The sequence below is a fragment of the Lampris incognitus genome, chromosome 1 (assembly GCF_029633865.1).
Source record: "Lampris incognitus isolate fLamInc1 chromosome 1, fLamInc1.hap2, whole genome shotgun sequence".
Classification (NCBI taxonomy): Eukaryota; Metazoa; Chordata; class Actinopteri; order Lampriformes; family Lampridae; genus Lampris; species Lampris incognitus.
Window position 1 is genome coordinate 37,770,595 of NC_079211.1, and position 13,494 is coordinate 37,784,088.

A 13,494-nucleotide genomic window follows, 5' to 3' on the forward strand; every position below is an offset into this window, starting at 1 on the left:
CCGCAGTGCCTCCGGCTTGGTTGGGAGTCCCTACAGACACAATTGGCCGTGTCTGCAGGTGGGAAGCCGGATGTGGACATTTGTCCTGTTTGCTGCACTAGCGCCTCCTCTGGGTGATCGGGGCGCCTGTTCAGGGGGAAGGGGGGAATAGCGTGATCCTCCCACATGCTACATCCCCCCCGGGGAAACCCCTCACTATCAGGTAAAAAGAAGCGGCTGGCGACTCCACATGTATCGGAGGAGACATGTGGTAGTCTACAGCCTTCCCCAAATCAGCAGAGGCGGTGGAGCAGCCACCGGGACGGCTCAGAGAGCAGGGTGATTGGCCAGGTATAATTGGGGAGAAAAAGGTGGAAAAATCCAAAAAAAAAAAAAAAAGAAATGGCAGCAGATCACAGTTAATAACATTTGTGGTTAAACATTTAATAAATAGAATTAAAAAGTATGGCTAAACAATCTAAATTTATAAATGGTGGATGCATGCGCATATTAAAGGCGTCTTTGCTCATGGATGCCTAGTTCTCTGTGTATTATAAAGGTCTTGGTAGCCTTGGCGGGCAAAAAAAACGAGCTGTAGCTTCCACAGGCCAGCTTGGTGAATTTAAGATGATGAAAGGAAATAAAAGTGAAACTCTATCCTTCCTGCATGACAAATCCACCAGACAAACAGAACAGTGCAACTAAAGCTGTAAAACAAAGAAGAAGAAAATACTGTGGGTGATGATTGGGGAAGAGAGGAAACAAAAAAAAAAAACGGCATTAGAGGAGAAGAGAAAGAGTTCATATGTGTTTGTCACAGACCTTGGTGAAGCTGCAGTATGTGTCCCTGTATCTCTGTGGGGATGACAGGTTCAGGGAGTTCCTGCAGGAAGAGGCGGAGCAAACTGACAGCTGAAGCCAAGTCTGCGTCTTTCTCTAGCTCCACCTCCTCTCCGTTGTCGTAGCGCTGGCGCAGCCAATCCACGCGTTCTGCATTGCCATTGACAAGGAAGAGCCCCTCCAGGTCCAGATGACCTGACCGGGTAAAATTACAAAAACACGCATGCATAAATACACAAAAAGCCACAACCACAAAACTGACACAGAGATATATACACAGACACAGAGCTCAAAGACAGTCAAGATCAATAATTAGGCTAGTGGGCTGGCTTGCTGTCAGTGTTCGATATATTCTGAGCAGGGTTGGGTTATTGAGCGAACATTCTGTTTCCACCACTCAGTCCCCTGTGCAGTTTTCGACAAGACTGTTCTACAGTCATCTCGATGGGTGGTGGGGAGGCGAAAGGTCCAGGAATGGCCTGCGTGTTCCACCAATCCGGGCGTACATGGATGACTTGACCACCATAGCAACAACAAAACCATGCACCACCCCTGCTGCAGAAACTCCAGGAAAACATCAAGTGGGCACGAATGGAGTTTAAACCAAGCAAATCTCGCAGCATCTCCATTGTTAAAGGCCAACTAACAGATGAACGGTTCTGCATCAGTGATCAACCAATCCCCACAGTCCGGGAGAAGCCCATCAAGAGCCTCGGACGGTGGTACAATGCAGACCTCAAAGACACCCAGCAACTGGAGCAACTTCGTCAGGATACAATCAGTGGCCTCGGGCAAATCAACAACACTGCACTGCCCGGGAAGTTGAAGCTCTGGTGCTTTCAGTTTGGGCTGCTACCCCGACTCATGTGGCCAATAACCATGTACGAGGTCTCACTATCTCATGCCAATCGCTTGGAGAGGCTAGTGAACTCGCAGGTGAGGAAGTGGCTTGGACTGCCAAAGTGCCTCAGCAGTGTTGGACTTTTCGGCAATGGAGCCCTCGCACTGCCAATTTCCAGCCTGGTTGAGGAATTCATATGTGCCCAAGTGAGGCTGGACATATCCCTCACAGAATCCCGAGACCCGGTAGTGAGAGGAGTTGCTCCAACCCTAGCAATAGGGAAGAAATGGACCTCAGCTGCAGCTGTACTGGAGGAGAAATCTGCCCTCCGCCACCGAGACGTAGTAGGCCATGTTCAACAAGGCAGAGGCGGCCTTGGCCTGGGAATAAAAACACCTACCTGGCAAAAGGCGACTACTATCGAACGGCGAATTATGGTGGTTGAGGAGGTTCGCTGACAGGAAGAAGCAGCCAGATGTTCTAAAGCCGTAGCACAAGCCAAACAGGGCCGCTGGATGAGGTGGGAGGGTGTTGAAAAGAGGAAACTCACATGGAGTGAGCTCTGGAGCATGGAATCAAACAGGCTGAGTTTTATCATCAAAGCCACATATGATGTCCTGCCCTCTCCCACAAATCTAAATCTCTGGTTTGGAGAGAATCCATCTTGCTCCCTGTGTACAGTCACAGCAACCCTCAAGCACATTTTGGTTGGCTGCAAGACCAGCCTTACCCAAGGCAGATACACCTGGCGACACAATCAGGTGCTCAGGTGCTTGGCAGCTGAACTCGATCGCAAGAGGGTTTCCATCAATGCCCAACTCTTCAACAACCAGGAAGGGCCCCGGCGTTTTCCAGCTTTCGTTCGGGAGCTAACCACAGGTCACACACCCAGGACCAATCAACCTATGGTGGGCCTGCCTCAGCGGAGGGTGTCTTGTGATAAAAGGCCGAAACACCCTGTGATGCTGAGGTACACAACTGATGATGTGTCCTGGTGGTGGCAATGTCACTTTGGCAGACATCTCCAGTTTAATTCCCACTGAAACTGTTGCAGTGCAAACACTAGGGATTTTAACAACCAGTCTTTTTTTTTATCTTGAATCAGAATCTCAAATTATTAAAATGATCTCCACCAAGGAGGTAGCGAAGTCTAATCTGTACTTGAATTACCTTCAGGACATCAGGACTGATGACAGTGTTTTACCTAAAGCAACAGCTGAAAGCTTTTCTTCTACTCCTGCACATAAATGAATCATGCCAATGCAGGCATCTGACCTCAGAGTTTAACACCATCTAAACTAAATACTACATCTCTTTCCAATGTTGAAACAATATGAGCTTTTGCTGAAGAACACAGCTCATTAATGCCACTTCTATTTCTAAAAACCAAGAAGAATTAAGGATGGGAAGGACCAGAGAGGAAATGAAAACAAGATCTACTCTTGTCAAAACAGTGAGGGGAAATGAAAACAAACTAAGATGAATCAATAAGGAGTGATAACAGAAACACTGTTTATTTGATATATTTGCATGCATATTATTAAAAATATGTATAAAGAGAAAGAATATTTATTTTCTCATGAGATATCTCAATTGCGTAGTAATAATCTGAGCGTCTGTTTTCACAGTGAAAAAATAGCGCAATCCAAGCACTCACCCCAGGCTCTACGACTAGATTCGGGCATTGGCAGTTAAATATCGCATTCTTAATTAAGGAATGTCAGCATGTGTAAAGAAATCTATTACCAATGCAAAGATTAAACCATATTAAAAATGTGCACATCAGCTCTCAAATAGTTTTTGTAAATAAACTTGCGCAAGAAAATATTTCCTGGTTAAGAATATGTAAGCTTATGGCTAGATTTTAAAAGGCGATTGTGTTTTTTGTCCTCCACGATCAGAATGATCCTTGAGGGACTATAGATCGGTCTCTGTCTGCTCGTTTGTTTGTTCTTTCGTTCATCACACGTGAATTCTCAGACACTACTGGCTTGATTTGGATGAAACTTGGGAGAATAATTCATCTTCACACTGACAGCCAGCATTTGCAAATCCAAGCTGATTAAAAAATTAACTCTTTCTAGGGTTGATTATATGACAAAGTCTCATTGACCTCCACCCTGCTCCGTTTGGTGCTCACTGTTGCCATCTGGTGTACAGTCTCATATATCCCTGCAGTCGGCAGATCTTAATAGTGAATCTCTGGTCACAGCTGACTACGAAACATTTAATTGAGCATGCAGGAAAGTGATGCAGTTACTGGTATATTCATATATTTTGATTATAGTAATCTATAGCCAATTTTTGTTCTGATGACTGACTTATATACAAACAAAGATTCAGTTGGCGACATTGTTCTAATTTAGGCCAAAAGGTCGATTTGATCAATCTGGCATGATGTACCTATTGTATACCTGTGAGCATGTGTCTGTGTTTGTTTAATGTGTCTGTGTTTGTTTGTGCCTGTGTACAATATGCGACCATTAACACGGATGCACTCATGCATATCTACTTCTCCTATAGGCTTATCAGTCTGAAGGATACAGACATGGCCAAACTGAAAGATAACATCATTCCTAACTATGGTTACATCACCCACTGTGTGATGAAGAGGACATGCAGATAGTATCTGCTAACTCTTGGTAGGGCTCAGAGCGGGGCTGGGCTATATCCCAAATGCCATGATAGTGCCCCCCCCCTTACATAACGCGCAAACATTGTCAAATGTCATGCTGGTGTTTATGTGATGCCATATTTGAAAATGCTGAAAATATGGTTTCACTGTGTAGAATAGCTGAAACATTATGTATTTGATTCTTGCTAACATGCAAATGCTACTACTCTAGCTACTAACGCTACATAAACATAAACAATTACTGCTACTACAAACTACTATTTCAATAAGTTATCCACCTACAATCACTACCATTAATGTCACTAATACAACTACTATTACCAACATCTAGAGATGCTTGCAACTGTCACCTCGACAGGTGTCGAGGTATGGTACACACTTCCACTGCCTCTAACTGGACGGTTTAAAGTTCCTTCTTTTGGCATTTACTTAAACTAGGCAGGAACACAAAGTTGAGAAAGAAATTGGAGAAGAAAAAAAAAAGAAAAAACACAAGATCAGTGGAAATATCCTTTCTCAAAAAGAACAGGCACTCTTGCACTCGCAACTGTACTGTACTAACAACGATAAGCTAAATTCCTAGTGCATGTAATGCACATGGCAATAAAAGAATTTCTGATTCTGAAATAACACAAACTGAAGAAGAAAATCAAGAAGGTGTGGGTGGGTTTGCACTTCCTATTGATCCTTGTATGGGTAAAGCCTTCAAAATCTATTATCTTGACAGTGGGAGTATGATTGTGTAATATCTTGGCAGACCCCTACCCTATTCTCTTCTTCTCTGTATTAAAGGATAAAGGCTCCTAAAGATGTAACAGCATCTGAATATTTTTCAATTACTACTCAAGTATCACTTCACAGCTCTCATATGTCTGGACATAATACCCTGCACTTAGCATCAAAGACAGATTAGTACCAACATACCAGCTTTTTATTTTTCCTAATTTTCCAATTTTCTCGAGTGCTAGGCTTTGGGGTGGTTAATTCAGGTGTCTGTTTGTTTCCTAGTCTTTTCGTCAAAGAGCATTTGGTTCAAGTACTACAGGTCTAAGAACTGTTCTCAAATTCTTTCATACCATTCAACTAGTTTTCCCCCTGATTTTTCATACCTCACTCCTGATTTCACATACCTGGCATTACAGACAAATATCAGCAATATTAAGGGTTTTTCATTGGCTGACTAACTTCTGGACTGGCTGCACTGTTATGATTAATATGCCTGTAAGGGCCCTGGGGTATTAAGCGACTTATTACATAACCTCTTATGGTCTGACTGGGCTCAGGTCACACAGTCTGCCAACTCGCCTCACCAGTCAGTTGAGGTACCTTGGAGTGACGCTTCATTCCAAGAACAAAGAAAAATAGAAAATTTCAATGACTCGGCAGGTTGTGCAGTTAACATCCTCTTTTTATGTTTGCCAAAGCTTATTACTCAATAGATAATCCAGAAGAGAATTAAGTAGAATGTTAAACGAGTTAATTTATTACATATACACTCACATTCGCATACACAACCCTGTCATAATTGCATACCTTATTAACTTCAAATTAAAAAAAAAAACCTGAGAAAAACCAAACAATTCTTTGTTAAACGTTAACAAACTATGCAGTGATGATGTGGGGACCCAACCAGTCCTGAACAATAAACAATTTCACTCTCTTAAATATTTTCGTGTGTCACCTTTATATTAGCCTGTCTGTAAAAGGTGGGCAGAGTTTGCACTTTTAGGGATGAACTGTTTCAGACCACTACACAAAGCAAGGCCTATCATTTCCAACAAAACGTAATCCCAAAATCACATCAAGTGAGAAATAGTTACGAAGGAAATACGGAGGATGATTTAGTTAATACAATGAATCAGGAATAGTTTAATTTGCTATTTTGAATTACCTGTTTAGAAGAAAGAATGAAGTTCATTTGTAAGTTCCTTTATATTTTTAAAAGTCACATTTGGCCGGCAGTAAGAGCAGAATATTGAAATTGGCCGGCGTCTACTGAGCACTACTTGACAAAAACCCTTTCTCAATAGAAAAAAGGTCCTCCTCAAATGTTTTCACTTATCCTTCCTTCTGTAAAGAAGTGCTTGAAGAGATAGCTGTGTGAGAAGGCTGAGCTGCCTGTTGGCTTAAAAAAAAAAAAAAAAAAAAAAAACCCTAAGCGCAGAGCTTCTGCTTTGAGAGAGATGTTCTATGCCCGCTTAGAGAAGGCCCGGGGCCAGGGCTTTGGCTTCATTAGGCCCCTCCCTATGCAATTCTGTTCCCCTGCTTTGCAGGAGTTGGGCTGAAGACGGTAGAACTGTTATATAATGATGGAGGAAGTGGACCGTGGCACTGACTGACAATGCATCAGACTTAATTTTATCACCCACACAGGATCTCTAACAGCATATTTTGGTTCATTCCATGTTTAGCTACGGAACATGCTTTTCAATGGCAGTGCTGAAATGCTGACTTAAAATAGAAAGGCCACCGTTTCCATTGCAGTTCTGAGACGTGAACACCATCACACCAGCTCCGCTGTATAAAAACTGCTAACAACCAGCCTGAATTACAACGCCCTGTGTGACCATAACCAACAGTTCAGTTTCTGATCACAAAGTTAATCCATAGAATCAGAACACTAAGGAGAATGGGGATTTCTTTTTTATCCACTCCTCGTATGTGGTTTAAACAGGTGGAGAAGCTACCACTGTCTGAGCGAAAAGATCAATGTGGGATAACCCACATGGTGGCAAAACATGCGAGTCTTATGTTACCAGTATCATAAAAGACAAAATGACAGCATATACTGTCATGGAAATTCACCTACAAATACTCAAAACTCAGAATTATACAAAACAGTGACGGGCTGAGGATTAATCAGCCTATAGAAACACTCCCCCATACAGCAGGGAGAACTAACTCTTGCAAGGGTCAACAGTTCAACACAAGTTCAACACAAGTAAGTATTGTTTTCTTCAGAAACACATAACAATGAAACACGAGACTCGTCTCTCCAAGATCTCTACATATGATGTGTCTCATGAAAGCACGTCTCTCTTCTGACACTACATAACACAACCTCCTTTAAGGTGTATTTGGCTCACATAACAACACAGGCATAAAGAAACAAAAAGACAATGAATACATGATAACTCTGAACACATCATGCCAAATTTCCTTCACAATACGAAATAAACCAATTGCAAAAATCAGAGCGTTTAAAAAGTCGAAACAGGTCCAGATGGTGTCAAAGAGGAGATGGGTGAGAAACAACACAAGGACAGAAGAGACTTGCTTTAGCTAATTATTAATGGAGAATTACAATGGCCTGAGGCAAAATGTAAAACTTTATACAGAAGCTGATGAGAAGGATTTGAACTATAAGGACTTTTTTTTTGGATTTTCTCTCCAATTGTATCCAGCCAATTACCCAACTCTTCCCTCTTCTGAGCCGTCCCGGTCGCTGCTCCACCCGCTCTGCTGATCTGAGGAGGGCTGCAAACTACCACATGCCTCCTCCGATACATGTGGAATCGCCAGCCGCTTCTTTTCACCTGACAGTGAGGAGTTTTGCCAGGAGGACGTAGCGCATGGGAAGATCACGCTATTCTCCCCAGTTCCCCCTCCCCCCCGAACAGGCACCCCAACCGACCAGAGGAGGCGCTAGTGCAGTGATCAGGACACATACCCACATCTGGCTTCCCACCTGCAGACACAGCCAATTGTGTCTGTCGGGACACCTGACCAAGCAGGAGGTAACAGGGGGATTTGAACCCCTGTTACCCCTGTTAAGATTAATGTGTCTTTGACACATATTTAGTTTCTCAGATGGTACTTAAAGTGAAAACCACTTAATAAAAGCAGTTTCATCAAAGCACAAAATGTGAAAAGGACAATAAGAGAACAGTGAGATCAAGACAAAAAGCATCTTTTTGAATTATATATTGCTTTCAAATCAGTATATCAGATGTGAGCCAGTGCAGCCCAAGGAAAAATGACAGTAATCAATGCAATGTTGTACTTCTTACCTTATTTTCTAAGGATTTAAAGGGTTTTTGGCTGTTTTCCATGAAATACTGATTCTTTTCTGGCATTGATAAGGCAGAATGCTGCTCAGAATGGCTTTATTACCCTGTGTCAGCAGTCATCTGGTGACTATGATACATTTAGTTAAACTGGTATACAAAGTTTCCTTGCAATGCTTTTTCATATACCGTACACAAATCAAGCCCATAAAATGACAAACAACGAATCAGCACAGTAAGTGTGATTGGAAATTTGCCAAATTGGTAGACAGCTATGTCTGATAACCGGTATCACTGGGTGAGATCTGCCTAATGTTTGCGCCAGTCTACAGTCAGCATTGGTTCAAGTCCATAGATATTATGGAATCAAAGAATGAAAGAAACATGATTCTAAATTACATTGAAGTAACGACACTTGTTAAAATTAAAATAAATCATCATCAAGCACCCTGTCAGCGCTATAATAGCTCAATTTGAAAGAACAAAGCCAGCAGGAAAAAATAACATCTGTCATCACCTAAATGCAATTTTTAGCAGTGGCTGTTAACATTTGTCAGCTGTACAAGTAAATTTGGCCAGTAGTCATTGAACAACTTTTTTTTCCTGTGAGACTTTTCTCAACTGAAATATACTATTGCAACAAGTACATATAATTTATTTATTTCACCACATTGATCAATAAAATTTGCATCAGTTGGTGTGTGTGTGCCTCTCCTCGTCACCCACCGTGCTCCTCTATGTAGTCGACGATGTGCTTGACCAGCGAAGGGACCTCGTAGCCGCTGAGTGTGTGTGTGTGCGTCACCTCTTCCAAAGAAACGCCAAACACCCGTGTGGTGGTGGCCGAGCTCCCGCCCTCGTTGCCTGGCAACGGAGACACGCTCTTCCTCATGGCCTCCTCCTCCTCACCACAACCCCGCTGAGACCTCACGTCTTTAGGGACAGAAAAAGAAAGAAAGAAAGACAGAAAGAAAGAGAAAATGAACAAAGTGAGAAAAGAAGAGTTTTACACTCATTAAAGAAAAGAGTAAGAGCAGAGTAAAATAAGTAAGAACCATTGCTTCAGTGTGAGAATCTGTACAACATAAGACATTTTGACAATGATTTTGCCTGTGCTCACACTGCACGACATAATGGAACCATCTTCATCTCCAAAACCAAAAGGAAAGGGAGAGACGCACAGACAGACACAAGTTGACAGATCTAAAAGTGATACTTACAAAGAAGAGAAACAGACAGCAAGAGAGAGAGATAACTAGAGCTGGTCTCTTCCTCTGTCATCCACAAACACAAACAAGCGAGTGTGCAACACTCAACAGAATGTCAGAAGGAGGAGGAGAATGGGCTGCTGCAATAGGTTAGCAACTTGGATGCACACACACCTGATCTTTCTAGGAGGAGGGCGAGGGGAGGAGGGCGGAGGTTGAGGGGATGGGACAGGTCCAAGAGGCAAATAAGTAAACTAAGATGGTGAAGAAGCGGAATGTGTGTGTGTGTGTATGTTGGGAGGTAGCAATAGTCTACTTGGATGAGAGGGTGGAAGGCAAAGATATGAGTGTATAACAGCGACATGAAGCTGTGGGTACTGACATTGCCCAGTCAGATCTGACCACTATGTGTTTCTTTTACAAAGGAGCTTGTGCCAAACATGGGATAAATACCTTCAATATCAACTAGGCTATATACTGTAGATAATTTCAGTTTGTCTTTTAAATTGTATTGTTAAAGAAACACAGCCAAACATAAGTGCATTATTTGTCATTAGAATTTATTATGCAGATTTATTACACAGTTTAAAATGGGACCATTCAATGGGCTCCCGTCTGTAATGGAATGCACTTTTTGAAACATGAATCAAGTCCTAATTTTAAATGAAATAAAATTCATGATGATGAGTGGATATTAAATGACTGTGATGCCATCACCTTCAGCCTCAACTGACAATTTATGGGGACCTTCCCCTTTTCACTGAGATATAGGTAATTGTCGATTGTTAGACTACAACACTATGAACTGGTTGGATTCAAGAACAAGACAGAGCTGTTGGTTCTTTGTAGCTGAGGCTACACTTTAACACATTAGGTCATGAGAAATATCTGCAACACACCCACACCACACAAATGTATCCTCACACAAACAAGTAACTCCTTTACCTATTAACCAGTTGTCAGGCAAGGTTGTTGTGATGATTTTCAAAACTAATGGCCTGTCGCATAATATGTTAACCGGCACCGGCCAAATGGTTTAAGTTGTCTATCTAGTAACACGACGATGTGGTGACAACAAGATTTTTGTGCATGTGTGTCTGCAGTCATGTCTATGTGTGAGAACATGAGTGATAGTACATCACTTAACAAGTTCAGTTCCAGTGTCCAGGTATTCAGCTTGTTACATAACTACATGTAGGCTCAGCAGGATCTTCCGTATCACTTTCTGATTGCACGCAACATTTTTCTTTATCCTAATTATATTGCTGTAGTACTTTTACTATTTGTATGGACCAGTGAATTTTCAACATTGATCCCCTTAAAAAAAAAGAATTTGCTTTTTCATCGATAAAATTAGGTGTAATATTGATATTAATGTATTAATTAATATATACAAAAAATACTTTTGCACACAACTCTCTTATTAAAGTTGATGCGAAAAGAAATGTAAAAAATTCACTAAGATATCATGAGTTGCAGTAATAAGGAGGACTGCTTTCATGATTTGCCAAAATTCATTACCAAATCCATGTAATACTAATATGTGTGCGTGTTAACCTTTGTGTTAATCCATCATGTAGTGTATTAGTCTGTGCACTTGTGCTTGAGTGTGTGCGTGCTCGCGTGTATTTGTGTGATAGCATCTGTGTTTACAAACCGTGTAGCAGTTAAAGTGTGTCCTATCCTCTCCTCCCCTGGCCAGTGAACCAGTGAACCATCTACGGCTGCTTCAGGTTGTGGCAGAAGATGAGCCGGTAGTTCCTCATTGACGGACCGCAAATCCCTCTATCAGGATTCCTTTCTAGCTATCTGAGGACAGAGAGAGACAGAAAGATGGAGAGTAAGGAAGGGATCCAGGGTGAGAGGGAGATGGAAGGAGAGAGGGAAGAAAGACAGAGGCTGGGTGAGAGTGATGTGGGGGAAGAGAGAAAGAGGAGAGAGAAGAACAAAAAAACAAAAACAAAAAAAAGGTTAGCGTCACATGGTAGCAATCTATTAAATTAGAATGTCACAAAATGACTTCAAACCCCCAAATGCAATGGAATGTGTTTTTGCAACAAATTAATCGTACCAAACCACATACAAAATGCTGACAAAACGTCTGCAGATTCAAGCGGTTCCACAAATTTAAAGCAAAGGATTGCGATTCCATCGAATATTAATTTTTTTTTTTTAGGCTGAGTATGATTTAAAAGCAATTGTACATCAAATCTAGTCATGTCCATACATTCTGACATCCCACAGTATTTCAGTGTTCAATATAACTGAAATAAAACTATTTCTCATGTTGCTGGGGACTCATTCTCCACATTTTTTGGAATAATTTGGCAAAAACAAAAACGGGGATACACGACATACATGGCACTAGGCATGCAGAGAAACATGATGCTGGGTTTACAAAACCACATATCTTAAAGGAGGATGGGTGCACATGTGTGGATGTCTCACTAGAGTGTTACAAAGGGAAGCTAAAGTCAAGTCAAGTTTATTCAATATCACAAGGTAGCCCCGAAGGGCTTTACAATCAGTACAATATACAACAATATATGACACCTCCTATCCTTAGATCATAGACATGAATAAGGAAAAGCGCCACAAGAAAACCTTATCAGGGGGAAAAATGGGAGCAAGCTCAGAAAGAGCAAGAGAGGAGGGATCCCTCTTCCAGGATGGATAGACACGCAATAGGTGTCAAAAGCACAAATTACACAAAAGTAACAGAATTATAATGTAACGTCATAGGTTACACAGAGCGAGTAATGCAGAATATAAACAATGCATAAAAACGAGCAAAGCAAATTTAAATTCACTGGGTATTAAAATAAAAGCCAGTTACATTCTGTATTTTAACCTTTTCTCCATCTTCCATCACCTCTGCTAGGAGCTAGAGAGGAATAAGAGTAATCCTCCTTTTCTCCTTTTCCCTTCTCATTCACCTTCTCATTCACCTTCTCATTCACCTTCTCTCTCTCTCTCTCTCTCTCTCTCTCTCTCTCTCTCTCTCTCTCTCTCTCTCTCTCTCTCTCTCTCTCTCTCTCTCTCTCTCTCTCTCTCTCTCTCTCTCTCTCTCTCTCTCTCTCTCTCTCTCTCTCTCTCTCTCTCTCTCTCTCTCTCTCTCTCTCTCTCTCTCTCTCTCTCTCTCTCTCTCTCTCTCTCTCTCTCTCTCCTCCCCCCCCCCTTCTGGCTTGAGGCAAGTCGACAAACTGACAGAGCCCAATCTAGAAAACTATGTGCATGTATGTGTGTTTGCATGCACACAAACACATGATTAAAAGCAAATCATTGAGATGTATGTTTTCAAACACTGCCACTTTGAATGTGCATGTGTGTCTGCTGAATGTGCCTCTGTGCATGTGTACGGCTGATAGCAAACAGCCATACACATGCACTGCTTGTAAGTAGGCCTCTGTGTGTGTGTTGTGTGTGTGTTGCTTTAGGTGGATAAATATGTCTGTGTGATGTATAAGTGCAAATAAGGGTTTGTTCGAAGCAAACCAACCATCTGAGACTGAACCAACCTAACTACCAAGTAAATGCGAGTATGTGTGTGTGTGCGCGCATGTGTGTGTGAGGTAGAGCTGTAAATGTTTAAGAACATGAGAGGCTTAGCGTGCATGTGAGAATGCGTGTAAATGTTCTGAGGCTGTCACTGCAAAGTTAGGTCGTCCAGAGAGATATAGGCCTGTGGTAAAATATTAAAAGCAAGACTATTTACAGAAAGAGAGAGAAAAAGACAGAGGGAGAAGGCAAAACACAGAGACTGACAAAAAGAGGGCGAAAGCATAGAGAAAAATTGTGTTACTGGCAAAATTTACTCATGAATGGAAGAGATGTCTTTGAAAAAGTGCCATTCATATTTTGGCTGTTAACTTACAAGCATTAACAAAAAAATTACAGGATATCATTCAACATAGCTACACTGATAATTTTAAAAAAAACTATGCACCCTAGGTTTTGTAAAAAAAAAAGTTTTTAAAAACTGCC

General features: G+C 41.6%; 1 protein-coding gene across 1 annotated transcript in view; it reads right to left on the minus strand.

Annotated features, from left to right (window-relative positions):
- The window catches only part of fam13b (family with sequence similarity 13 member B), a 143,565-nt gene that overhangs the window by 90,086 nt on the left and 39,985 nt on the right, over nt 1–13,494 (minus strand). The window contains exons 2-4 of the mRNA XM_056280933.1: nt 11,168–11,319; nt 9,029–9,235; nt 802–1,014 (exon numbers count right to left, since the gene is read on the minus strand). Coding sequence (XP_056136908.1) covers nt 802–1,014; nt 9,029–9,194 — 379 coding nt within the window. The 5' untranslated portion in view covers nt 9,195–9,235; nt 11,168–11,319. The remainder of the gene's footprint in view (nt 1–801; nt 1,015–9,028; nt 9,236–11,167; nt 11,320–13,494) is intronic.